Here is a 27,744-nt window from a genome sequence, read left to right as displayed (position 1 = left end):
TATATAGGAAATTTTATAGTCATACTCTTGTGTTGTAACCTCCACCATTACTATTGTTTATTACTCTACACAGATATATAGAAAAGGTTGGTTAACCAATAGGTTAAGCCTCCTAATTATTCTCAACTTGGTATCAGAGCCTTTTGCCATCAGAACTCTTCTCTCCCTCTCCCCTGCAGTTAGCCTCCTCTCTCCCTCTCCTAAATGGACTCTGCTGCTGCTGCCGCCTTCTTCCCCCACCAAACCGGCGGTGCAGCCCAGCCAGCAAGTCCCTCAGAAGTTGTTGCTACTGGTTCTTTCTCCTACCAGCAGCAGCCCCAACATGCAGAGCAGAACCGTGGTTACTTCTCCTATGTTTTTGTCATACCTCCTCACATCATGAGGACAACAACTCATTATATCGTTGTGTTGTCGAACACTTATCAAGCTTACGACCACCAATTATCTCTATTGGCGAATGCAGATGAAGTCATATCTTCTTGGTCAAGGTGTTTTCCACTTTATCGATGGCTCAGTGTCGTGTCCTCCCTCTCATGTTTTTTACTGTTATGATGGCTCTTCTTCGGCAATCAACCCCTTTTTTCTCCATTGGAAGCAATATGATCAGCTTATTTTAAGCGCGTTACTCTCCTCTCTCTCCATGGACGTCCTACATCTTATGGTAGATTGTCAGACTTCTTCTTGTGTTTGGCGCACTCTTGAGAAAACACTTGCTTCTCCATTGAATTCTCACACTATGCAACTTCATGGGTCTTTTCAAGATCTTCGGCAAGGAGATGCTTTGATTACTACATACATGCAACATGCCAAGTTATTATTTGATGAATTGACTGCTACTGGCCGACCCCTCTCTCTTGAAGACTTCAACCTATATATTTCATGGTCTTCATGGTGAGTTTAAAGACTTGGTAACTAGTCTCGTGACCAAGGCAGAACCGTTGTCATACGCGGACCTTTACAACCATCTTCTTACTCATGAGTTTCTGCATAAGACTTCTCTTCCATCCTTGGCTACAAATCCACCTCTGCTGCCCTCTGCTCATCTTGCCTAGCAGCAACACAATTCCAGTTTTGGCCGTCACAAAGGTCATTCCCGCGATAACTAGCGCTTTAATAGCAACAGGTACAACAGCCATGACAGGTCTGATTTTCATAGTTCCATTCCTCTGCTCTCACGGACTAGAAGCAGGGTCATTGGCAGCAGTCTAGACAGCCTGCTGGTGGGCAATGGTCTCTTTACTGGTCCTTTGAGCAGAACGTTAAGTGTCAGCTAAGCTTCTCCTTCGGCCACACAACCCTATAATGTATTCACTTTCACAGTAGTGGTCACCAGTCCTCTACTTATCTTGTTGGTGGTCCGATTTCTGCCCCTACTTGGTTCTCGGACACCATGTGAACCATCACGTTACGCCTGATCTTACGATTCTAACTGACTTTGCACCCTATCTTAATAATGATCACTTACATGTTAGTGACGGCAAGGGTCTATCCAAATCCCATATTGGACATACCATGTTACATTCCCCTAAACACACATTTGCATTATCTAATGTTCTCCATGTTCCTCACATTACCAAACCATTACTATCAGTTTAAAAATTTTGTCATGATAATAATATTTATTTTGAATTTCACGCCTCTATCTTTTATGTAAAGTATCTCACCACCAAATCAGTGCTCCTTTCTGGTCAGAGCAATGATGGTCTTTATGTTCTCTCTAAGTCTTCTGCCACCACCATTCCTCAAGCTTATTGGTCTCCTTGTGTCTCTATCACTACTAATTTGTGGCATCGTCGATTAGGTCATCATACTTCCCATATTTTCAATTTGTTAATTTCCAAAAATAAAATAATGTGTACTTTTAGGTGTTCTCTTGTTCAATGTCAAGCTTATCCGCTTGGCAAGTCTTCGCGTTTGTCTTTGTGACCTATGGGTCACAAAGCTTCTGCTCCACTTGATTTACTATTCAATGATGTTTGGGGTCCTGCTTCTATGTTTTCCTCTGATGGTTTTCGTTACTTTGTTATCTTTATCGATGCACATACAAAATATATATGGTATTATCCTCTTGTTGCCAAATCAGATGTGTTTTTTATATTTCAACGTTTCCAACTACTTGTTGAGCGTCAGTTTTCCCGTAAAATTAAATCTGTTCAAACTAATTAGGGTGGTGAATATCGCAAGTTATACAGTTTCTTTCAAACTATTGGTATTCATCACAGATTAATTTGTCCTCGTACACATAAGCAAAATGGCAGCATTGAGTGTCATCATCGTCATATTATTGAAACAGGTCTTACCCTCATAGGACAATGTAGTGCCTCATTATGATTTTAGAATTATGTATTTGAATCATCAGTATATCTCATTAATCACATGCCCACTCTTTGTTGATCTCTCCTTTTATCCGCTTTAGCAGCTTCCCAGTTCAGAGTCTTCACCCCTTCGATCCGCTCCCTATCAGCATCTGATGGTTCTTTGCCCATAGCTGCCAAAAACTACACTTCTCACAGCATCTGCAGCCTCTTCTGTTGCATCTATCTCTCAGGTAATGTCCTCTCCTACCTCTGAGCCCATTGCCTTCTCTGATGCTTATAGGTATAAGGCGTGGCCTGTTGCTATGCGCGATGAAATTCAGGCCCTACGCTCCAATAACACCTGGTCCTTGGTTCCCTTTCATCCTTAGATAAATGTTGTTAGTAGTCAGTGGGTGTACCGGATAAAGCGTCATGTGGATGGCAGTATTGAGCGATATTAGGCACGTTTGGTTGCAAGAGGCTTTACTCAGTAAGAAGGCATCGATTATTCTAAAACTTTCAGTCCAGTTGTTAAGCCAGCGACCGTCATATTAGTCTTCTCCATTGCGGTCTCAAGCAATTACAAGATCCATCAACTTGATATTCATAATGCCTTCCTTAATGGTGTTCTTGCCGAAGAGGTCTACATGAAACAACCACTAGGTTTTGTTGATTCTGCTCTTTCCTCTCAAGTGTGCTGGTTGCATAAATCTCTATATGGTTTAAAATATGCCCCACGAGCACGGTACACTCGTCTGATTGACTTTCTGCTTTCTGTTGGTTTTCATCCTTCCAAGGTTGACACCTCTTTATTTATCTTGTATGTTGGTACCGATATCTTTTATCTTCTGATTTATATTGATGATATTCTGCTTACAGGTAGCAACTATACTATACTTCACCGCCTAATACAATTACTCAGTTCAGAGTTCAGGCTTCGTGACTTAGGCGTTGTTTACTATTTTTTGAGCATTGAGGTTCAATCCACTGCTATGGGTTTGATCTTACGACAACATAAGTATATCCTTGACATCCTCGCTCGGGCAGTTATGACTTCCTACAAACCGGTTGATACACTTATCTTTACTTTCAAAGTCACTATAATGCTAGTTCCCTTGTTTTCTAATCCTACACAATTTCAACAGATTGTGGATGCTCTTTAATATCTCACTTTTACGAGACCAGATATCTATTTTGAAGTCAACAGAGTCTCTCTGTTTATGTATTCTCCTACAGATTCTCATTGGGGTGCCGTTAAATGCATTCTAAATTATCTACAGAGTACGACCACCTATGGCTTACATATCACTCGTAGTTCCTCTTTTGATCTACATGGCTTTACAAATGCAGGTTGGGCAGGTAGTACTGATGATCACAAATCTACAGGTGGTTATCTTGTCTTCTTTGGTCGGACGCTGATTTCATGGAAATCAAGCAAGCAACGCACAGTTGCTCGCTCCTCCACTGAAGTTGAGTATAAAGCATTGGCAAATGGCATTGTTGAGGTTATTTGGCTTTAGTATCTATTGAGAGATCTGCAGATTCATTCTGTTTATGTTCCTACTATTTGGTGTGATAATCTCGGCGCTACTTATTTATCTGCAAATCCTATCTTTCATGCTTGTACTAAACACGTTAAGGTTGACTATCATTTTGTACGAGACCGAGTTATGAAGAAAGAGATTCAGATTCGCTTTATGTTCTCTTATGGTCAACTTGCCGATGTTTTTACTAAGTCGCTTCCTACTGCTCCATTTACTGCTTTTCGATTCAAGCTTCAGGTCGATCCTCCACCCTCAGCTTGAGGGGGCATATTATAGAATGTATCCATATAGGAAATATTATAGGTATACTATATAGAAAATATTATAGTCATACTCTTGTGTTGTAACCTCCACCATTACTATTGTATATTGCCCTACACATATATATAGAAAAGGTTAGCTAACCAATAGGTCGAACCTCCCAATTATTTTCAACTACATTCATAGTAAGGGGGGCACAATTTCTTATTGAAGGTGGATTTTCACAAAGCTTTCAAATCGATTTTATGGGAGCACATTGATATTACTATGGATTTTATGATTCTCTATGGAAAAAATTGATTTTTGAATGCTTGTCCACCTCTAAAATTGCCATCTTGATCAACGGCTCTCCTAGTAGAGAATTCGGTCTAGAGAAGGGTCTAAGGCAAGGGGATCCTTTTTTCCCCATTTTTTATTTGACATAGCAGTACATGGTTTGACTGTTTTATTTAACAAGGCTTCAAATTCGGGTTATTTCAAGGGCCTCCAGACTATTCTAGGGCACCATATAACTCATTTGCAATATGTAGATGACACTCTGATATTCTTGCCAAATGACTACTCTTCTATGTTGTATGCCAAGCGGATTCTTCGCTTGTTCGAGATCATCTCAAGTCTAAAAGTTAATTTCTATAAAAGTTATCTTATAGGAATTAACTTGGATGAGGATTGCACATCAGGTTTGGCTAATGTGATTTTTTGTCGCAGTGATTCTTTTCCGATCAGATACCTTGGGTTGCCTTTAGGTGCCAATCCAAGTAGGCTTTCTACTTGGAAACCAGTGTTGTCTACTATCAGAGCTAAGTTGAGTACTTGAAAAGGGAGGATGTTGAGCATGGCTGGGATAATATGTTTGATTAAATTAGTTTTAAGTTTTTTACCTTTATATTATATGTTTGTTGTCTACTATCAGAGACTATCCTCAAAAGCGAGTGTATCGGTGACCATTTAATGGATACTCCAGGAAGTTACACTTGATAATAAAGTCTCTAAATTCATTTGCTCCTAACTGATTGAGGTAACTACTGTTTATATCACTCTGATGCAAAGTTTAATTGAAATCACCAATTAAAAACAATGGTATCCCAAAGGCAGCCTGCAGAGTGATGATTTCCTCCCACAATAGTCATCTATCCCTGATTGAACACCTGACATAAACACCTACCACTGCACAAGAAATTAAATTTGTTTGAGCACAATAATACTATGTGTTATTGATTATGATGAATCAATAATGTACAATAATACTACTATCAGAAAGTTGTCTTCAGAAAATTTTTTTCTCTCTTAATTTTCCTAACAAACTTGGACTAATAGACAATTAGACTAGACCATTCTTTGGAATCTGGATAATGGAGCGGCAGGAGGCTGGCAAGAACACGTTCTTCTAAAATACCGACCTCACTTTATTAATGGTATCCCTGAGTTTACAGGTCCTTTATCTCCAACTTGGCATGGCATTGTTTCGGCGATCTTCTCAACACAAAACATAGCCAATCTTTTACATGCAAATGTCGGGTTCAAGGTGGGTGATGGGAGGAACATCCGGTTTTGGACTGACTCGTGGCTTGGCTCTGCAACCACTCTCCAACTCTTATTCCCCAGACTGTATAACCTCTCTCTGCAGCAAAACACTAGCCTTACAGATATATATAATTTGACAGATACATCTTTCAACCTATCCTGGAGAAGACCCCTCCGGCCTCGTGAAAACTGGATGAGGGAGAGCTTGATTGCAGAGGTACAGTGTGGTCTCATTTTCTCAGATGGTGCAGACCATAAGTTATGGAAAATTTCATAGCTCTGGCATGTACTCAGCTCAATCAGGTTGCCTCTTCTTTGATAGTCTATCAGCCACTAAAAATAATCACTCCCCTGTTTTGCTATGGAATGGTTATGCCCCTCCAAAAGTGGATGTGTTCATATGGCTTCTTCTTCATAGCAGTTTGAGTACATGAAGTTTTTTTAGCTGAGAGGGAATCATTAATTATGAGGAATCTCACTGCCCATTCTGCTACAAGAAAACTGAGACAATTAATCATCTTTTCCATTGGTGTCCTATAACATGGTCTCTTTGGGGTTGTTTCTTGAACTAGTTCGAGTGCTCAGGTTGTCTGCACAAAGACCCAAATCAAAATCTACAGGAATGATCCAGTTTGATTAATGGAAATTTTCAGCGACGTGCTATTACCCTCCTCTGTAAAGGTCTGTACTGGTCAATTTGGATAGCGCGCAACTGCCTAATCTTCGAATCCAAGGCTCTGGATTAGGATATGATTTTTTATCTCACCTTTCACCGTTTGGCCTTCTGGTTGAAGTCTTCAGTTAGAAATTTCAGCTATACAGGCTCAGATCTTTTTAGAAATCCTGAATGTATTATAAACTAGACTAATTAATTAGGTCCCTCATCGCTTTGATCTTCTCTTTTCTTTTATATTCTCAAATGTTAACACCCTTTGGCATTTTTCCTATTCTGAAAAATTCAGACATCACATGAAATAACTCATCTCCAATCAATGACCAAGTTGCCCTATAGAAGTTGAATGTGAATCCATCAGGTCAGGAGCCTTTGAGCCATCACAATCCCACACATGTCTTATTACTTCATCCATTGTCACTGGTTGTTCCAACTTAATAGACTGTGTAAGAGAAAGTTTGTTAAACCCATCTAAACCAATCTGTGGCCTTGTAGAATTTCAAACCTGGTTGTTTGAAACTCCAGTGTTAGTTAATATTCGACTAAAAATATTTACAATTTTGATGATGGTATGTATTATATGAATAGAATGTCTGCTATTTCTAATTTTGACGTTAATGAATATTGAGTTTCAAAGTTAATTCTAATTATAATATTAATATTCTTAACTCTAACGTTAGTGAATATTGAAAGTATTCTTAGCTTTGGGGCATTGTAGAATACAAATATTCAAGCGTTGGTGAATATTAAGATGATATTTTCAAAACTTCCAATATTTTTTGTATAAAAAAAAAAGTATTCAAAACATGTTAGGGTATATGCAACACACAAGAAAAAAAAATTTGATATATATGTATATTTGTTGCAGTTGTGTCGAAAACCGGGTAGTCTAAATACAAGATTGGTATATATTTTTTTACAACAAAAATAAAATTCAGACTTTAAAATAAATATTCCAGAAAATAAATCTCTTTCTCTTTCTTTTATTTTTTTTTAAAGTAAGTCCGGCTGGGTCACTTGCCCAAACAAGTGACCCGGCTGGACACAAAAAAAAAGGGGCGCAGTTATAGTTCAAAGAAGGCTGGCGAATATTGTTCAAGTGAATTAATTCACTTGAACAGTGCAAACTCAAAACAGAAAAATGCATGCTGCGAGGTGAAGAGAAAAACAGACCTGGGAACGGAAGCGAAGAAGCTGCAGCGACGTTGAAAACGTGATGGTTGATCCGTGTTCGTCTGTTTCAAATCTTTTCCTCCTGTTCTGTATTTGTGTTTTTTTTCTAGTTTTTCTTTCCTCTGCGTCTTCATCAGTCCCTCTCCAACAGGTTCCTGCACTTCCTTCGTCCCTGCTGCAGATCCTATATGCAAAAAAAATGAAGCCAAGACCAACAGGTAGTCCCTGCTGGTTTATGGTTTCTCTTCTCTTTTTTCTTTTTTCTCTTCTTTCTCTTCTACTGTCAATCTTCCCAACCTCACAGTAACACTGGCGAATGAAAGAAACTTTCTCTATTCTCTGCGTTTTTCTCTTCTGTCTTTGGCGGTTTTTTTCTGCTTTTTCTCTCCGTTTTTTCTCTTCTTTTTCTAAGTCATTAGAGGGGCTTATATATAGTCTAACATATCTATATTTAGGAAAGATTTAATGAGTTAATTCTAGGATGCAAATCCCTACTGATTTGCAGTAAAAAAACGCAACAAGGAAACTACAATATTCTGATTTTGATTTTATGCTCACGTCTGATTTCTTTCCAATTTTAGAGGATGGTGTTGCTCTTTTATTTCCTTCCATAGGGCCAGCTGCTCCCTTTAAAATGAGTCAATAAAAACATGGTTTGCAGCTCTCCATTCAAGCGAGAGAAACATGGAAACCAAACAAGAAATTTCAGATAAAAAGGAAAGAAAGAAAACGGCTAGTTGTGCAGGTAAACATGTTTTCTTCAATTTCTTCCTTCGGCAGAATTCCTTTTTATTTTTTATCTTCAATCATCCTCCTTATTTTAGCACTTTTTCCATTTGGTCCTTGGTCCAAAAATGGATTCAAATTGGCCTGCAATCGGTCTTCAAACTTTAAGCATCTTGCAATTGTGTCCTTGCAAACTTGGGCAAAAATCCTTCTTGCGGCAGGAATCCCTGCTTTCACACTAGATATTCAAACGGGAATATCTTGAGCTTTTGATATCGAAATCAAGCGATTCAAAAGCTCAAATTCATCTATGTGTCCCGGACTACAACTTTGATGAAGGATTCGAAGTGAGATAAATTCATTTTGAATAATAGAATTGCAACCAAACTCGGTTGGAAACCTTCTCGCGGTAGGATTCTATGTTTTCATGCTAGATTTCAAACATGAATATCTTGAGCTTCTGATATCGAAATCAAGCAATTTAAAAGCCCAAATTCATCTACGTGTCCTGGACTACAACTTTGATGAAGGATTCCAAGTAAGATAAGATCGTTTTAGATAACAGAATCCGGCAGGAATCTGGTTGGTTAAAAAGGTTTTCTTGATCTGACAATGTCGAGCATCCAAATCTGACTGAGAGTCTGTCTTAAGAACAATGATCCCTAGGACCCAATAAAGGTGTAGGTCAACATGTCATGAGTGACAGAATATAACTAGGATGGTCAAATATCATACGAAACCAAGTTAGAATCAGAGCCTAAGTTGGAACAAAAAAATTGCGACAGCAGCAGAACCAGTTTTTTTTAGTGCAAATTCTGAGGGATTTATCCAACCTTAAAGAGTAGATAAAGAAGAAACGAATTTAGCATTATAAAGACTCCTGATTAATCTAAAAAAACTTGATGATTTTGGCAGCAAAGGAGAAGGATAAAGAGAGCAGAAAACAACTCAAACAGGGTTTGAAAAAAATATTTCTTTCTCCTCCGCTTTTGTTAATTTTCTAGCAAACATGAGCTACACTCCTACACTCGGTTTAAAACGGGTATACACCATCTCCAAGATGTGAGGTCCAAAATTGAGTAATAACAATTATCTTCATTTTATTTCTTTAAAGATCTCTAAAAAAAAGATGGGGAAATGACTATTTTAGAAAAGTTAATTTTAAGATTTATTTTATTTTATTTTGAAATTGTAAATCAAAGATGTTGACCTTCAATTTACTCTTGTAGCATTTTTAGAGATTGAATTTTATTTGGAATTCAATTATTAATACTCAAAAGGACTCCAAACATGAAATCTTTTTAAAATCTTTGAATTGAAATTAATTTAGAGGGTTTCAAGGATGTTATAAACTAATAACTTTACGGTTTTGTAGCTAGATGACCAGCTAATTATCTAGGTTTTACTCTCTTTCGTTAATTAAATGATTTATAGATTATTGATTTCTTAATTAAGAGGGATGAAAATCTAGCACGACTTGTGAAGTTGTTTATTCAGTATTTATTATACATCCAATTTTAACTTACCATATGAGATGTCATGAAAACACTTTATAATTCAAATTAGTTTTTCATGGTTGGGTGGATGGTCTTAACTAGTGGCTGTTTGAAAAAAAATCCCCTCAAAAAATAAAAAACTCTCTAATGTTTAAGTAATGCAAGCGGAAGCACAGAAGACAACAAACAAGCATATAAAATATAAAATTTGATAAATAAAAAGTTGCAGTCATGAACCTTAAATTTATAGTTTTATTATCTGAAAATAAAGTTTAAAAAAGTCTCCCTCTTTAAAATTCTAAAACATAAAATAAAAAAACAAAAACAAAAAATCTAAAATAGAACATAAAATTCAAAAAAATCAAGGAAAAATAACAAAATTAGTTCAAATAGGATTTTCTAACCTTAATTTGAGGGAACATGGTAGCATATTTGAATTACAAATATGATCCACCCGGGCTTCGGGAATCTCCTCGAAAAAATTGTATCCAATCTAATAATTAAATCAAAGTTATGGTATCTTTAAGCCACTATATTGGTCTGGTGTGACCAAACCTCCTCTTGAGCTTATCAATATTTCACTGGGTCATAAAACAATATGTTAAGGTCATCTACATAGTCTGTTTGAACAGTCCCCATCTAATTGTTCAAAACCTTTTGCTTTTATGGACATGACTACATGGGTATTTGAGAGTGTGGTAGTGGTTACTTTTTGCTAGAAAATGCATCAAAATAATTTTTTTATTTTTTAAAAATTATTTTTGACATCAGCACATCAAAATGATCTGAGAACATCAAAAAAAATTAATTTGAAGTAAAAAAAATTTTAAAAATTAAAATTAATTTGCACATCCTGGGTTGAATGAGATGTCTAAATTTGAACATCATGACATGTCTGTCTTAAAAAATTAATTTTCCAAACCATTTTCACAATTTCAATTTCTTTGTCTAACAGCCAATTCATTGTAGCTAATCAAGAAAGTTTTATTGCAACACAGCAAACTTGGAAATTAAAGAAATAAGTAAGTAGCTACAATTTGAGGCGGCTTATATCATAGAACGGTCTCTCTTCTATAGAAGGTGTTGATATGCCGATGGAAAACCTTTGTATGGATTGCCTAATGCCTCAACATTGCCAGGACGTGAAAATACAACCTGCATTTTCATACAAGTTAAAGCATTAATATGGGAGTAGAGCTTCTTTAAATTTTATATTTAATATTGATTCTAATGTTGTATACAAAGTAGTCCCTGCATCTCCGAAAAGTTATTCATGAGCTTTTCAAAGGAAAGGGATAAATGCAATTCTGCACTTACCTGGTAATCCCCAAGGGTGTACGACTTGAAACCAGCAGCGCTGTAGTCAAAATAATACTCCCATGTCCTGATGAACTTTTCATCGAATCCCATGGCAAGAATTTTGCTAAGGAAAATAATGAGAAAAGGTTATTACTGGCGTCATATATACTCTGCAGAGAACAGAAAAATCAAATGATTATATCTACCTCTTGTTTTCCAAGAAATTTTTCCTCCACCTTCTTAACGTATGATAGTAATGACTTCCTATATTTTCCACATGCTCCACGCTGCACAAACAAAACTTGTGTTAGTATATTACAGAATATTCAGACAAACTAAAAGCAAGAACAAAGCCTTAAAGTACTGTGTAACAAAACAACTCGTACCAGAGTCTTGATGCAACACCCATGGCTGATGTTATCCTACTTAATGAAGGCAAACATCCACCGGGAAAAATATATTCCTTGATAAAATCAGAACTTCGCCTGTACTCATCATAACGCTCATCTGCTATTGATATGAACTGAGGAAAAACAAACCATTTTTACTGGTTAGCAATAAGTAGAATGGTAAAGATGATAAGGAGTTACCTAGGCTAAATGTTGAAAATGTAGTAATCAAACACATTTCTCTCAGCACTGCAACTCAGACAATGAGAGGTTCCTTCCCTTTTTCGTCATACCTGTAGAACAAGAAGCCCATCTTCTGCCAATGCTGATTCGCAGCTACTAAAAAAATCCTCCATGTATTCATGACCCACATGCTCTATCATTTCACTAGGAAAACAGATCAAAATTTATGACATCAGTAGTCTGGGTGGGATATGGTAGGTATATATCTAGTAAAGATGCATCTTACCAAGATACGATTCTATCGTATTTATAGCCTTTAGGCAATTCACGATAATCACAGAGGAGAAGTCTGATATTATCCTGGTAAAAGAATAGGTTATAAGCTTCAAAACGAAGATATTTGTCTTAAGAAAATCAGTCTGAACAACAATTCAGACACAAGTAGATGCTATATGTATCAATTATCATCCCATAGATACCTGCAGACCAGCTTCCTTAACTTTCATTTCTGCATATTTCAGTTGCTCCACAGATAGAGAGAGACCCGTGTATTTGCATCCTGTTTGTTTGACAACTTCAATAGCAAAAGTTCCCCAGCCACAACCAATGTCAAGAATTTCATGCTTCTTATCGATTCTTGCCTATATTGGTTAAAAATAAATACATGATAGTGGATGTATATCAATTAAAATTTGTTAAAAATCTGGTGAAACAGTTAAGAGATTGTATATTACACTCACTTTTTCAATCAGAACAGAGATTTTCCTCAACTGAGCTGTATTCAAGTCTTCATCTTCAGTCTGTAATGTACCATCGCATGCAAATAAAATAATCAAAAGTTAAGCCTTGGCACATAGTGGATGAGATTCCTGTTTTGCATCAAATAAAATAAAATAAAAACATTGGAAGGTTGGGTTTCTGACCTTAAATATTGCAGACGAGTATGCCATTGTTTCTCCCAGGAATAGAGAAAAAACTTCGTTACTCTAGAAGAACGAAATGAAAAGGAAGAGATGTAAGCCTCACTGAAAGATCCTTCACTAACATCAGAATTCTGAACATGGCACTAGCTATTACATGCATTTCCACACAATTTCCACACAATCTATTGCCCTGCAGCGTCGACGTTATTAAACAAAAGAATTAACAAGCTATGATCCCATACCAGGTCATAATGACGAGAGATGTTCCTGCGAGCTTGTGTAAGGGTATTTTGCCTCAGAACATGCTGAAGGAAAAACTTTGCGGAAGCAATACCTGCTGTAAATAACGATGGTGTCCACCAACCCCTATATATACTCAACCAAAGATGAATGTTAGATGATCCGATAGGATCAAAGGAATAAAAAGAAGCAAAATCACATGCCTTTTCTTATTCGCCTTGGAGATAGATTTGTTTGCATCTCTGTTCGCAATCAGAACCTAAAATATAAATTTGAAGAAAAAATTAATGATATTAAAACCAAAATGAAAAGCACTATATGTTACAACAACATTATCTATCTCACCATGAAAAGATCTAGAAGACCTTGGTCTTCGTCAGCAAAAGAAAAATCTCCATCAATATAAGCATCTGCAAGGCCTATGTCAGCCCGCGTCATTACCTGACAACGTTTTCTAATCATTGTAATGAAATGTTGAGAATTTCGTGCATTGCAACAATATTGTTGCTTATAATCTTAGCTGAGAGAAAAGGAGACCCACAAGCAGAACGTACCTTCCAGTAAAACTGAGGATTGTGAACTTTGAGAACAACTTCTAGAGAACATTTTTTACTAGTTCCCTCGAAGGTGAAAGTTGCACCCCCTTCCTCCTCCAAGCTGTGACAGCACAGTCCAAATCAAATGACATTAAATTCGAGTTAGTTCCCTCGAAGGTAAATTTATCCCCAGTTGGACTAGATTGCAAATAAATTTTGACATTAAAGGAGATATTTATCCCCAGTATATATAAAGGAGATATTGGTGTTAAAAAAAATAATATAAAATTATTCTTAAAATATTATTTAATAATTTAAATTTATGGATTCAACTAGTTTTTTTTAATACGATACCATTTGATTTTATCTGATTAAATTATAAGATTTATATAAATTCCAAGCTTAAAAAACTTAAAATCAAGAAGATATATTAAAAATAATATAAAATTATTCTGAAAACTTAGACTTCTTCCTTATCCTTATTTTAGTAGCTTTTTTCTAAAGTCCATTAAAATTCACATGGCACAATTGAATCCAATTGCAAGTTCTAAATTAATTAATCATGTTTTTTATAAAAAAAAAATATATTTAAACTTTGGGAGGGCATTGTTGGGGATATATAGTTGATTATTTCATATCCATGCCTTATAGCAGCAGCCAATTGTTGCTCTGGTACCATAGAGTATATTTTAAGCCGTGGTCCCAATTTGTATATTTCTTTTATATACAATAAATTCTTCTTACAAGCAATGAACTGTAACTGAAACTAGCTTTACTTGCACACAATGAACTGTAACTGTCATTGTCTAAAATCTTTTTAATATATGTTGACAAAAGCCAAATTTTGATTGAAGACGAAGAAATCTTCAATCAAGTCTTTAATTACCCATTAAATTTTAATATTTATGTAATTAATTTTTTGATTTGACTAAATTAACTCTTAAAAATTATCGTTCGACCTCTAAACTTTAATTTCTTCCAATTAAAGCACAAATTAACTTAAAATTTTAATTTTCTTACAATTAAACTCTTAAAAAATTCAATTAAAATTTCAACAAAATCTGATTGGGTTTTAAAACATCCAATTTTGAATTTCTCTTTTCTAAATTAAATTTTCTCTGCCAACAAGATTCTCATCAGTTGGTTGAAAATATACTATCAAATTTTAATATTTATATTTTTAAACCTCCTCAACCAATCTTTGACCATTTTCTTAGCGCTCTGGTATTCTCTTCTCATTGATATTTTTTTTCTTTCTACAATTGTTTTGTATTTTCTTTTTTTCTTTTTTCTTTTTTGTGTGAGGACCTCCAAAAATAGATAACAACAAGTAAGTTTCTCTTATTAATATTTTTTTTTATAAAAAAAAATTGCTTTGATATTTTAAAAAAAAAAGATTTTGATATATGATTCCATTCTCTTCTCGACTTCTTTTGTTTTTTCAGTATTATTATATTAGAAACAAGAGCTTTATTTGTGCAGGAGCTGCAAGTAAAGTTTTTTATTGCCTTCGAATTCTAATTATAATTAGCTCGTATTTTTCTCAATTTAATCAGTACATACTATCATCTAAAACAAAAACTAAAAGTAATGATGATTATTTCAGTATATTTCTTCTCCATATAAATGATTTCAATATACATTAAGTGATCAGAAAATATATAAATTAAACACCCCCTTAGTTTAATTGGTATCGTTGAATTTCTAATTTCTTGCCAATTATATTTATTCATTTTCGAAACACTTGTAAACGAAAAAACAAAAAAAAAAGTGAACTTACATTAAACGGTGAGTGGAGATATGACGTCCAAGAAATTTAGTAACAAAAAGACGAGCCCAAGCTTCTAGCCGAGAAGGTGCCATTTGTTTTCCATGGATCAGAGCAGCACAAGTCTCTCCAGAGGAACTATTTGCAGCGGCCATTGATGCTACAAGACTGCAAGAGAATTAAACCTCGAGCTTTAGATGATCTACAAATCAACTTGATGAATTCCTCTGCTCCTCACTATCATCAAGTTCAAGAAGGCTAACGATGCTGTTATATAGGAGCAGCTCGACGGCCAGCTAACAACTTCATGGTTTTGTAGCCAGACGGCCAGCTAATTATCCAGGATTCTATCTGTTTCATTAAATAAATTATTTATATATTTATTGATTTCTTAATTAAGAGATACAAATCTAGCACGACTCATGAACTTGTTTATACAATATTATACATCCATGAATTAAGTATTTTAATTCACCATGTCTCTACAGCATTTTTTGGGTTTCCAGCTAGACATATCTAGCTTTCTATATACGCAGAATTTTATAAAAAGGTCTAACCAGCTTAACACGCGCATCTAAGGTAAAGTAAGATCTATGATGATGATTATTAATTCCAAAAACAAAATCCATGATGGATATTGTGGAAGTTGAGCAAAAGAAAATACCTGCATATATATATATAAAAAATATCCATGGTAAGCCAACTCCAAGCGTATATATGTGAGCATTTCTATTTTCATTGGATGCAAAAAGAAACAAGAACATACATACCTGATAATTGCAGCAAAACTTAGGAATAAAAAATAGAAAGCAGCTGGAAAGGTCGATCAAAGAATTGCTAGACAGGTAGATAGACAAGGGTTTTTGCTGCTAGGAATTAATAATTTCCATTGATCTGATAAAATATAGTCAACCATGTACTGATGTACATGTCATTGATATGAAATTCTGGCAGAAACATAAGGTATGTTATCGAGTTGTCGAGCAATAAAGCAAAATCATGCCGGTTCATGTTACAGGAGATCAAGATTAAGCTGTACGTCGTTTTTGCCCTCGTAGATTTATCAATGCTTCACTTCTATCCTCGTAGCCTAAACTTTCCCAATAGTACGCCTATAGTTTCTACTAAGTTTCAATTTCACTCTTCAACTATTACAGAAAGCTCACTTTTTCATGTTTTTCTTCTATTTCTCTCTTTTTTTTCCTCTTAAATCTACAAACATGCTATAATCTCTCACATAGAACATTCATAAACCTGAAATAAAATCAGGAAACAAAATAAAACGTAGGCTATTTGATGGATAGAAAAAATACCAAACTTCTGGAAATTATAAAATTTTTAGATAGAAGTGTAATATTGATAAATTTACAGGGGCAAACATATCATCAATAATTACTTCAGCACCAAGCAAAAGCAAAAGCAAATCTTTTTCCCAAATCAAAGGCAAGATTCTCGCTCAACTAAAATAATAAAAAAATTATAGTTGCCACTTGCCAGGCCAAGTAATAAGATGGCCACTGACAATAGAACAGAACAGACAAAACAACAATTTAGTTACTCTAAAACATGTTTTTTTTTAAGAGAAGAAATTTTTTAAAAAAAATTATTTAGAAACATATTTTTATGTATTTATTTCTGTAACCAAACACTGACAATAACGCCACGAGTATTTCCCAAGGATGAGATTTCATCATCCTGAGCAGTGAGCTGTGTATGAGAACGAGAATACATTTTTTATAAAATAAAAGTAAACAGAGAGCTTCAAATTTGGTGCAATATTTTATCAGCGACACAAATGATCAACATAACTTGATAAAGAAGTACAGAAAAACAGAGAAATTAATGCTTGGGCTGACTTCCATGTGCTGGTGCTGTCTTCCTTCAGAGAGAAGGATCAGTATGCTGAAGGGAAACCTCTGTATGGATTGCTTAGTGCAACAACATTTCCAGGACGTGAAAATACAACCTACATTACAGAAGAAATCGAATTTCTTTTGTCAGAAGCTCAAGGACAGGATTTTAATAAAGCCATATGTAATTTCGGACCAGATAAATTAGTACATAAATAATTCACCAGAAAATTAGCTATCATTGAATATATTCATGCAAGTTGTTATGTAATATAGATTATCAAGATTTTACTGATCAGGCTTGGATTTTTCTAATAGAAGCTAAGCAAGTATTCTTACTTACCTCCATGATCTGAGACCAAACACACTTTTTTTCTGCGTGTTGATATTTAGAGCATGCATGATATGTTTCAAAGAAGTTTAATGAGAGATTGATTGACACGTATTTACAGAGAGCATTGAGAAGCAATTTTGCAATCTTGAGATTTACCTGATAATTTCCAAGTGTGTGTGTCTTGAAACCAGCTGCACAATAGTCAAAATAATACTCCCATGTTCGAATGAACTTTTCATTGAATGCCAGGGAAAGAATTTCTCTGCCCACCATAAAATAGTCTGTTTAATTCTAAAAATTATTGTTATTCTACAATTAGCCACCGTGGTTACCAGTAAAAAGACAGTAAAGATCATATTTTTCAGAAACTTCTGGTGTCAGATATTGCAAACGTCACAGTGAGATCAATCAAGTAATAGTGAGTGAACTTTTCATTGAATGCCAGGGAAAGAATTTCTCTGCCCACCATAAAATAGTCTGTTTAATTCTAAAAATTATTGTTATTCTACAATTAGCCACCGTGGTTACCAGTAAAAAGACAGTAAAGATCATATTTTTCAGAAACTTCTGGTGTCAGATATTGCAAACGTCACAGTGAGATCAATCAAGTAATAGTGAGTGAATTGTGTCAAGCATTATTATGTCAACTATTTTCATTATTCTAAAGCCAAATATTTTCTTTTCTTTGGCGCAAAGTGAATTGTGTCAAGCATTATTCATGAAGATCACTGCCTCGCAGCTAGTTTTAAAATGTATGTGATCAACAAGGATCTAGCAAGTAATCATGTAATCTCATTGTAGTCAAATAATTTGACATTTGTCATCATGAATCATCACGCATCCAGTAGAAGTCAACCTGATACTCAAAATAATTGTTGCAAATGGTGAAGCTGACCCCACAAGGTACAAAATAATGTGAAAAATTCTGAAGTGATTTTTACCTCTGATTCTCCAAGAAGTTTTTTCTCCAGTATCTAAGTGTTTGATAGTATTGAATTCCGATATTTTCCACGTGCTCCACACTACACAAACACAAATTAAGTTCATTTTGCAGAAAGTAGTTTGAAGAAAGAGCAATAACATCAGCAGTAAATTTCAGCTAAAACTGATGATGGCCTCTACCAGAGTCTTGATGAAGAGGCCATGGCTGATGTTATCCTAGTTAATGAAGGCAAGCATCCACCAGGAAATATATATTCCTTAATAAAATCTGAACTCTTCCTGTACTCGTCATATCTTTCTTCCGGGATTGATATGAACTACAAAAATATGTTAGAAAACTGTTAGCCCCCTTAGGCCTTGGTGTCAAGTAAAACATAGAGTAATGTGCATTGGCCAAACTGCTACAGAAACTGGCAATTAAGCACTGATTTATGCCATCAAACCCATTACTTTACAATTGAAATGTGCACAACTATGCAAAACTATTTTTTCCCATATTTTCATTACCTGTAGGACAAAAAGCCCATTTTCAGCCAATACTGATTCGCAGCAACCAAAAAACTCTTCCATGTATTCATGGCCAACAGCTTCTATCATTTCACTGGACAAGTGCAAAGAGAAGGCCATCAAAGCGATGGTATTAGTACAACATTCTAAAATCAGAATGTAAAATGGTGGTGAGAGAACTCACCATGATATTATCCTGTCATATTTGTGGGTCTTAGGCAATTGGCGATAATCGCAGAGGTGAAATTTTATACTGTCCTGGTAACATGGTTAACGTTAAAACAAGTTACTTGATTTCAGAAACAACCATGTTCTGCTTTAATACAGAGAAAAAGAAATCCACTGCTACAAAACCCTATCTCTGTGACAGTTAAGTCAGGACAACACTGCCAACTTTATCCTTGCTTGCTATATAATACGATCTTTAATTATGTTGGACAAGCTTTTTACATCCATTTGCATGTGAAGACTGCAAAATGAAAAAAGTAGGAAAATCTGGGCGATATCAGAATTGCAGTAGTCCTTTTAAATCTCTACTTCATACCTGGAGGCCCGCTTCCTTCACTTTCAATTCTGCATATTTTAGTTGCTCCTCGGATAGAGTGATGCCAGTATATTTACATCCAGTTCGTTGGACAACTTCAATAGCTAAGGTTCCCCAGCCACAACCAATCTCAAGAACTTCATGGTCTTTATTGACTCTAGCCTAGATTGTCAAAGGTAAGCACATAAAAATGGACATTTGCATCAAGCAACCTTGGTCAAGTTGTCAAAGAATAATTAACAGGCTTACCTTTTCGATTAGAAGGGATATTTTTCTAATCTGCGCAGCTTTCAAGTCTTCATCTTCTTTCTTTTAAAACAACACAAGAAAATGAATATATTATCAGTTAAACATAGCATGTCAAGGATTAGATTACTTTTTTCATGCGTTATTTTAAATGAAATCATCAATATGCAGGGCTTCCAACCTTAAATAGCGCGCAGGAGTATGTCATTGTTTCATCCAAGAACAGAGCAAAAAGTTCATTACTCTGGAGACACAACCAGAAAGGGATGTAAGTTTCTAGTCATAAATCATACTTAATTACTCCTTTGACAACCAAAAAAGTTTCAAGGCCACAACAAAAGTGAACGTGTGGCAAAATAATGAAACCAAATACTCTCACAACACTTCGATATGGGAAAAGCTGACAAGGTCACTAATTTAGAATTCTGAAATGGTAGCCCTGTGAATATTTGTTAGAGTAGAAGCAGCGCTGTCTCATCATTATGATCTGATACAAGATTTAAAAGGGTTCTTACTTCGACAAGATTCAAAATGAACCTTAGAAACTAAAACCTTGGCAATGCTTTCAAGTGAATGCTTTGGCAAGTCGATCACTTTACTGGTTCACATATATAAGATTACATAGAATCTTAGAAGTTATTCAGTAGCTTTTCTCACTCTTGTTTTCAGATATTTCCAAAATGCACTAATGAGATGAGGAATTGACTTTGGTATCTCCATTAAAGGTATAGTGAGAATGACATTGAAAGGAATGTTAGGCCTCCACTCTAGAAGGCTTAAATTTTAGCAAGATGTGACAGTTTAAATGGTATCAGAACTGGAACCATCTAAAAGAAAAGGCTCGGTGTTCAAATCTTTGAACCCTCATCTCCATCTCAAAGATTAAATAGTTTTTCCATTGAGCCTTGCAAGCAGCCGTGGCCAATTTTCTTTTCCTTCCATTACACATAAGAAGACATTGGAGAAAAATCCAAAACGGCATAGAAAGAGATGTTTAAGCATAATGTTAGCCACTCTAAGAAAACAGAATTTTTGAAGTTAGTGCCAGTTCAACCATCTCATACCAGGTCATAATGACGAGAGATATTTCTGCGAGCTTGTGTAAGAGTATTTTGCCTTGAAACATGCTGAATGAAAAATTTTGCAGATGCAATACCAGCTGTGAATAATAATGGTGTCCACCAGCCCCTGAGACAAACAGGGGGAGAATACTTAATGAAATAAGATATAAGACTCAATCTCTTGTAATATCATATTCTTGGAGTTACCAGTCACAACACACCTTTTCTTGTTCAACTTAGATGTAGAATTATCAGCATCTCTATTTACAATGAGAATCTGCAATATAAATTATTAGTAAAGAAAATTCTTTGAAAGTCCATCCACAAGAGATAGCTTATATCAGTTATCTCACCATGAAAAGGTTTATAAGACCTTCATCTTTGTCAACAAAGGAAAAATCACCATTGATATATGCATCTGCGAGGCCTAAATCAGCCTGTGTCATTATCTGAGAAAATTTTCTTGGGCTCATTAGTTGTAGTGTAAGTTTTGAACGAGGCACTAAATTATTCTAAATTTTAAAATACCTTCTGCTTTTTGTCACGACATTCCAGTTAAAACTTTTCCTGTTAATAATTTTGAACTCAAGGTGGCATGCAACTCACTCAAAAGCAGAACTACATTGGAGTACATACCTTCCAGTAAAACTGCGGATTGTGAACCTTCAAAACAGTTTTCAGAGAACATTTTTTAGAAGTTCCCTCAAAGGAGAAAACTGTGCCTCCATCCTCCAGCAAACTGCCAAATCACCATATATTGATGAAAAAAAGAGAGGAAAATCTAGAATGGGCTGTCAATGGCAGTAATATTCAAGACTGAAAACACAAGCTTATTGAAGGAATGAGAATCAAGTTAAACAATTTGGACAGGTGACAAAGATAGTAATGTTGCAACACGAGATTTTATTCTGAAAAGACAATAGAGGAGCTGAATCTACAGAAAGCCCACATTCTGCATCATCCACCCACAACAGAAGAATAATTACAAAAGGAAATGAACATTCACTAAATGGCTACATGTTTACACGAACCCATTCCCATGAAGTGAAAAGAAAACACCTCAGATACTAAACCTCCAATGCTCTCGCAATCCAGCATCCAAGTGAAAGATGATAACCATTATACAACCTACATGTGGTCTTGGAAAAGCATGTGATGAACTTATGAATATAAAAGAAAGAGCAAGCTGTATGCATGTTTTCCTAACAACAAAATGCTAGAAAGAAAAACACCACCATAAGAAGGGATTGAAATTATCTTTATAATTGAACTCACGTTAAACAGCCAGTAGAGATATGATGTCCAAGAAATCTAGTAACAAAAAGGCGCGCCCCAGTTTCTAACATAGAAGGTACCATATGTTTTGGATTCCTCAGAATGTCACAGCTTTTTCCAAGCAAACCATATGCAGCAACCATGCCAGACTGCAAAGTGTAATAGAGAGAGATATAATTTCATTTTCTTGTATCAGCACCAATACAAACTGATATCCCTCACTTGTCCGTGGCAGAACACCAACTTCATGATATCATGAAAAGAACACTGGATACTTAATGAATTCATGGAGACAAGAAAACAAGGCCCTGTTTGATTTTCAATTTCAAGTACCAAAAGCATGTTTCAGAAAAGAGAACAACAGTAATTCATAAGCAAGTTTGAATGCTAATTTGTTACCTGTTGCAGGATACATTTTGAACTCAATTTTTCAATTCATATAAAAAAGAAAGGTATTTTCATTGCAAGACTTGAAGACGACATTTCCACAAAGAGTTCAGAGAACATAGGTTCGTTAACAGAATTCATAGCAGAAATGTATCAGTGGTCGATTCCTTTGTACTCTAGAACTAGAAAACATTTCAATATTTTATACCTTCCCAACAAAAAGAAATGTGGAAACTGACCAAAAATACAACAAAGAGGAATTGAATTTTCACTACAAACATAGTGGTTATCTCTACTTAATTATGTCTACCTTTAGTCCATCTTCATGGAAGCCATAACCTGAAAATGCAAGACGAACTGCTCAGTTGATCAAGTATCAAGCTAATCCAGTAATCTAAAATCTGAAAAGTTGCAGTGTCTCTGAAGGCTGAACAATAAAAGAAATGAATTATCATGGAAACTTCAAAAGAATCTCTCCTTCTAGATCTGAAAAAAAAAAAAAGGAGTCTAGCAAATAAGCTCATCTCCCCACATCAAATAAAAAACTGGTATTACAAGTTTGCCACAAATTAATGTTAGCAAAGCCACCAGTAGTTGATTGAAGTATTTGCCAGATTATCTAAGGTCGTCAATAATTGCCAGAGTCTTCAACCTTCTATCTTATACTGAAACATTATTTCACTTCTCTTATTTTCTTACGAAACACATTTCGCTTGCAGCCTATAAGAGTACAAAAAAATGAACATAGCCCCTTAAAGTTCTTTTTTTATCTGGATAGCACCAAGTGAAATCATGTTTTGAATCATGAGTGAATCTGGAAAGAAAAGGAAATACAGAATATATAAAAATTCATCTGATAGAAGAAGCAAACATTGTATCTGTACCAGTGTCCTTTCTTCTTTACAAGCAAAAGACTTACCCTGGTAGGCTCCACCAAACCAAATTCTCCTCTTGCCTTGAATATGGTCAAGTTCAAGTGAAGCTTTTGTTGCAGCTACAGATGGAACTGGATGACCAGTCGACCACTTGAGTAAGGTATGATCTGGTGCATTATCTGGATTAAGCGTCACAAGAAAAGGTAGACCTGTTTCATCAATATTCTGCAGCATGATACAACATTTCAAAAACAGAATTAGATAGTGGGACAATGGGCTAATTTCTTGTTCTTTTCAAATCTGACAGATAAATTCTGAGACTTAATTACAAATTTAAAAACAAACCTGAAGCACATTCAGCCAATATGTCAGACAGACTTTATTCTCTGAACTTCCCAAGAAATTCCAAGCACTCCATGCTGCTGAGTTTTGGGGCATAAATGTTTTATCACGGTGAAGGAAGATTTCGCTGCCAATAGAAATTGTGGAATGATTGAAAATCTTGAGTGAGTGAGAACTAAATGAGTTTTACATCAACTTTTCAACAGTTAGTTTATGTTAAACTTCAACTACAAAAAATTACGAAGTGCTCGTTCATTTATTCTTGAGTCCTGACATTATAAATGAAAAGTGGGAAACAATAAAAATAAATACCTATACATATATTGGAAAGCACCAAGTATTCTCGTCTCATCAAATGTTGCTTGCTCCCCTAATAATCCCAGAGCATCTGGGGCATGGACAGCCATTATGCACCCACTGTACATTTCTAGCAAGCCATCTCTGCAGAGTACTGCACAACCTGCTAAAATACTTCTCATGTTACCATTAGAATTACTAGAGAAAAGTATTGCTCATCAGTTATTAAAGATTTTTCCGTTGTTCATTTTCCTTCTTTTAACTTTATTTCAAGTTTTTCTTTGCTTCTGCTTTTAAAATACCTCACATCATCAGGCATAAATCATCATTTTATGTTAAACAAAATCTAGTGCCTTAAATCTTCCACTAAATTAATGTTACCGCTTACCCTCATCTGTAGTTGAAACAGCCTGTACCTCACAACCGGTTCGTATTTGGCAACCCCAACTTTCCAGCTTTTCTCTGACCTGATGTTTTGGCACATTGAATGAATATTAAGCACAAGAAGCATGCCATTACAGCTCAAAACTAAAACCCATTGACTAAAAACAACGACTACTCAGACACTGTTAAGAAATAATACGGTGCACTGTAAAAGCAACAATTGAGCACCTTGTTGACATAAGAATGAGATCGCCGTCTGACTGTGAGCCACTGAGGCCGACCAAAGAGCTGTATAGTACCAAAGAGCATTCAATGAGAAATCCGATACATCTGTTTGCCTAGAACTCCAGTAGCAGACAAAAACTAAAGCTTTGCTTACGTAATGCCAAAAGACCTCTGTTCAATGATGCATACAGAAATGGCTGGATGACAATGATTGCGATTTACTTGAAACAATTCATGCACATATTGGCATCACTTATTGGTTAAATTGATGTATTACACTTCTTTCAGAAAGAACACTTACCTGAAGTAAATGATGATTACGGCAAAATGAGAGTACAGAGAAAGCTGAAAAGTTCATAACTCCTTCTGAAGGGCAGGACCATATAGAACCACAAACAGGAACCTAAGAAAAGCAACGTTATTTATGTCATTAAGTAACTGAACTGATCGAAAGTAGAACCTAATCAGAAGGTTGAGAAAATGGGACGGAATAAATGTTCTAGAGATCTCACAAGATAAGCCTTCTGAAATAATTCAGAGTAACCTCGTGACTTGACGAATTGCCCTAAGGTTTCATTCCTATCAACAACTGGGTTATTCTCAAGAACCTCAAGATAACTGCAATACCAAACAAAAATTAAATTAGTTGCCATTGCCACTGCGAGCACATTAAAATTACCTTGAAACATTAATCAGTGCCTTAAAAGGCTTGTCTATCCTTGAACAGAGTCAAATTCCCAGGCCAAAACTCATGAAATCACACACTGCCAACAATCTGTATGCCCATACAACAAATAAGTCTAGAAGATCAAAAACCAGATAAGTCCTTGAAAATCAAATGCATGTTCAGCTGACCCTTGAATGATAACCCAAGGCCGTGGGGCATATTTTTGCACCATCAGGTTAACAATACCAGAAAGAAAAACTTGAAGGTACAAAAACACGAGAGAAATTTTATTGAATGTATGGCGATTGCACATACTGAATCCTAATTAACAACATGCCTTGTAAGTTTGATGTAAGCAGCTAATTCGCAGCTCCAAAAATAAATACAAGTACCACATGCGGTCTAAGTTTAATGTCTCAATGCACACTATACAAAAGATATGAAAAGAGAATGGCTCACCTGAGCACATCATCCTTAAACTTGACAATTTCTCGAAGCATTTTCCAAAAGTACGGATTTAACGCATTCTTCTTCTGAGCAAACAAACCTGAAAACCCATTTCTGCTTCCCCATTCACAACCCTTGCCTTGGTCTAAGCTCACTGAGAACGTCATATCTGATAACTCCATCTCTATCCCAAGGTTCTCGAAGAACTCCATCATATTTGGATACGTTACCTGTTCATGATCCCGATATCCTTCCAAGTCAGTTAATCCTACTCGCAAGTTTGTGACAAAACCTACAACCTTATTTATACATGACCAATTTGCTAAGCTTTGGTTAGCTAGGACAATTTCACGTCAAATATTATTATAATGAGATTCGAAGTTATTTATTTATTTATTTTATTATTATAAAAGAGAGGCTTTAACTCATCAAGACCTCTCAATGGAAGAAGAAAAACTAATAACAGTTGAGTTATAGTTATTGACAAAGAGATACTGTTATCATGGATACTACCCGTTTAGTTACTGATAGAAAATATAAAGATAATAAATGTTAAGTTGAGGAGATAAAAAACAAAAACATAAATAAACCTGTTCTTGATATAGTTTTAAAATAATTTTTTATATTTTAAAATTGAAAATGTAAAAAAGATATATACTCTATCTCCATTTTTTTCCAAAAATAATAATTAAACACTATTTTATTGCATTTAATGCATCCAACAGAGTGGTACCAAGAAAAATAACCTTTCTAATCTTCCATAACTCTATAGATCCCATAACGTGTTATCAAAATAAATAAAAAATAGAATAAATTTTGAAGCCATCAACAATCAACTAACCACTTGGAGTTGAGCGATTATATATATATATATATATATATATATATATATATTGCTACTATCACCAAGAATCCATGTATTCATTATTTAATAATCTAACTTGAAAGAGTTTCCCTTGGGAACAATTGCTATGCTTTACAGGCGTCCGCGTCACTACTCGCTAGTCAACGGAAAAGAATGTAACTGATTAAAAATATTGTTCTTTGTATTTATCAACCGAATTTCTATTTATCTTTTCAGAAGAAAAAAAAAACAGTTATAGTTAGCTCCATGTAGTCGAACAAGCACTAGAGCGATCGAGTTCATGCATTTTTTTTAATGATTATTTTCTTTCCTCGTTAACGTGATAAAGCACGAGAACATCTATCAAACCATGCCTATATATGCCATTAAGGGGAAGCAAGAGAGCGACAGAGAATTAAAGAAGAATGAAAAATAGATAAGCAGTTGCTGACCCGATTGAAGACCATGAAACCGAGGTCTAAATCAACACCATCGAAGCAGACAGTTTTAGCATGGCCGCCCAAGGAGTCTTCTTTCTCGTATAGAACAACCTCAGCACCCGCTTCTGCAAGAACATAAGCTGAAACAAGTCCACTAATCCCAGCACCAACCACTGCTACTCTCATTCTTGACATTGAATGGAAAATCCCAAGTTCTAATCCTGCGTTATTAGTTGGATTGTCTCAGATTTTTGAAGTGCCAAAACTCTGCAAAATATATATATACATATATCGAAGAGACTTCAAGCTCGGTAAAGGCTTGTGCATAAGTAGCAGGTGGGGTCGTGAATAAATAAACATGACACGCAGTTTATCAAATTCAGAGTTTTAATTATTTATTTAATAAACACGATTCGGAGTCCGAAAACTCACGAGTGGAATGCTCATTTCCAAAGATTCACATGCTCATTTCCAAAGTTTTAAGTATTTATTTAATTATTAGCAGGTTGGTTCCCGCTGGTTAGCTTCTCTATATATGGCGAGTAATATTGTTCTAATAGTCACACAGTGCATAGAGTACTAGAGCAAAAAACACAGAGGAGGAGGGAGCGCTAATTATTTACTCATACGTACACGAGTAAGAGAAGATTGAAAACTTAATTACCTTCGCAAGATGTTACCAGAATGTGAAGAAAGTGTGCGTCTGGTCTGAACCAACAAGTGGCATTCCCTTAAAACCCCGTATAGCTTCAGGTTTCACCGGTCACAACTCTCAAAAGCTTCGCTGTCTTAAAAGCCAGAGATGTATGTCCCAAGCAGATAAGCCTGGCTAAAATAGAGTCGGTCTCCGTCTCCCCCTGCCCCTCCTTCTCCCCCTCTGCTAATGAGAGCAGAAGACTTACAAAAAGTAGATGAGCCGAGAATGGAATCTTGGGCGGTGTACTCTGTTTTTATACAGGTGTTGCTAGCCTCAAAATTTTTCCGTCTCGATACTGTTGCTGAAAGTCTTCGGCGAGAGTAGTGTGTGTTCAATGTTTTTCTGAAA

The 27,744-nt window shown here is 35.5% G+C and overlaps 2 protein-coding genes across 2 annotated transcripts in view; both read right to left on the bottom strand.

The window, feature by feature from the left end:
• Nucleotides 1–16,013, bottom strand: part of LOC133695961 (uncharacterized) — a 24,031-nt gene extending 8,018 nt beyond the window's left edge. Inside the window, exon 1 of the mRNA XM_062117950.1 lies at nt 15,803–16,013. The gene's annotated coding sequence lies outside the window, so the exon portion shown is untranslated. The remainder of the gene's footprint in view (nt 1–15,802) is intronic.
• Nucleotides 10,595–27,744, bottom strand: LOC133696815 (uncharacterized). The gene is made up of 41 exons (XM_062119093.1): nt 27,364–27,744; nt 26,712–26,920; nt 25,428–25,645; nt 24,814–24,919; nt 24,603–24,704; nt 24,305–24,364; nt 24,081–24,159; nt 23,708–23,858; nt 23,399–23,522; nt 23,098–23,278; nt 22,489–22,517; nt 21,792–21,940; nt 21,153–21,255; nt 20,870–20,965; nt 20,738–20,793; nt 20,520–20,643; nt 19,637–19,699; nt 19,459–19,518; nt 19,210–19,371; nt 18,850–18,923; nt 18,666–18,759; nt 18,339–18,475; nt 18,158–18,238; nt 17,373–17,478; nt 16,936–16,998; nt 16,686–16,739; nt 16,527–16,549; nt 15,045–15,200; nt 13,283–13,385; nt 13,074–13,169; nt 12,932–12,987; nt 12,731–12,854; nt 12,489–12,551; nt 12,306–12,365; nt 12,045–12,206; nt 11,852–11,925; nt 11,676–11,769; nt 11,380–11,516; nt 11,200–11,280; nt 11,012–11,117; nt 10,595–10,849 (listed from the first exon to the last, which is right to left on the bottom strand). The coding sequence occupies exons 2-41, from the start codon at nt 26,892–26,894 to the stop codon at nt 10,766–10,768; spliced, it is 4,074 nt and encodes a 1,357-aa protein (XP_061975077.1). The 5' UTR covers nt 26,895–26,920; nt 27,364–27,744; the 3' UTR covers nt 10,595–10,765.

Source organism: Populus nigra, chromosome 6 (genome assembly GCF_951802175.1).
Source record: "Populus nigra chromosome 6, ddPopNigr1.1, whole genome shotgun sequence".
NCBI lineage: Eukaryota > Viridiplantae > Streptophyta > Magnoliopsida > Malpighiales > Salicaceae > Populus > Populus nigra.
The sequence above is the reverse complement of the archived record's forward strand: the minus strand, read 5'-3'. Positions and strand labels throughout refer to the sequence as shown.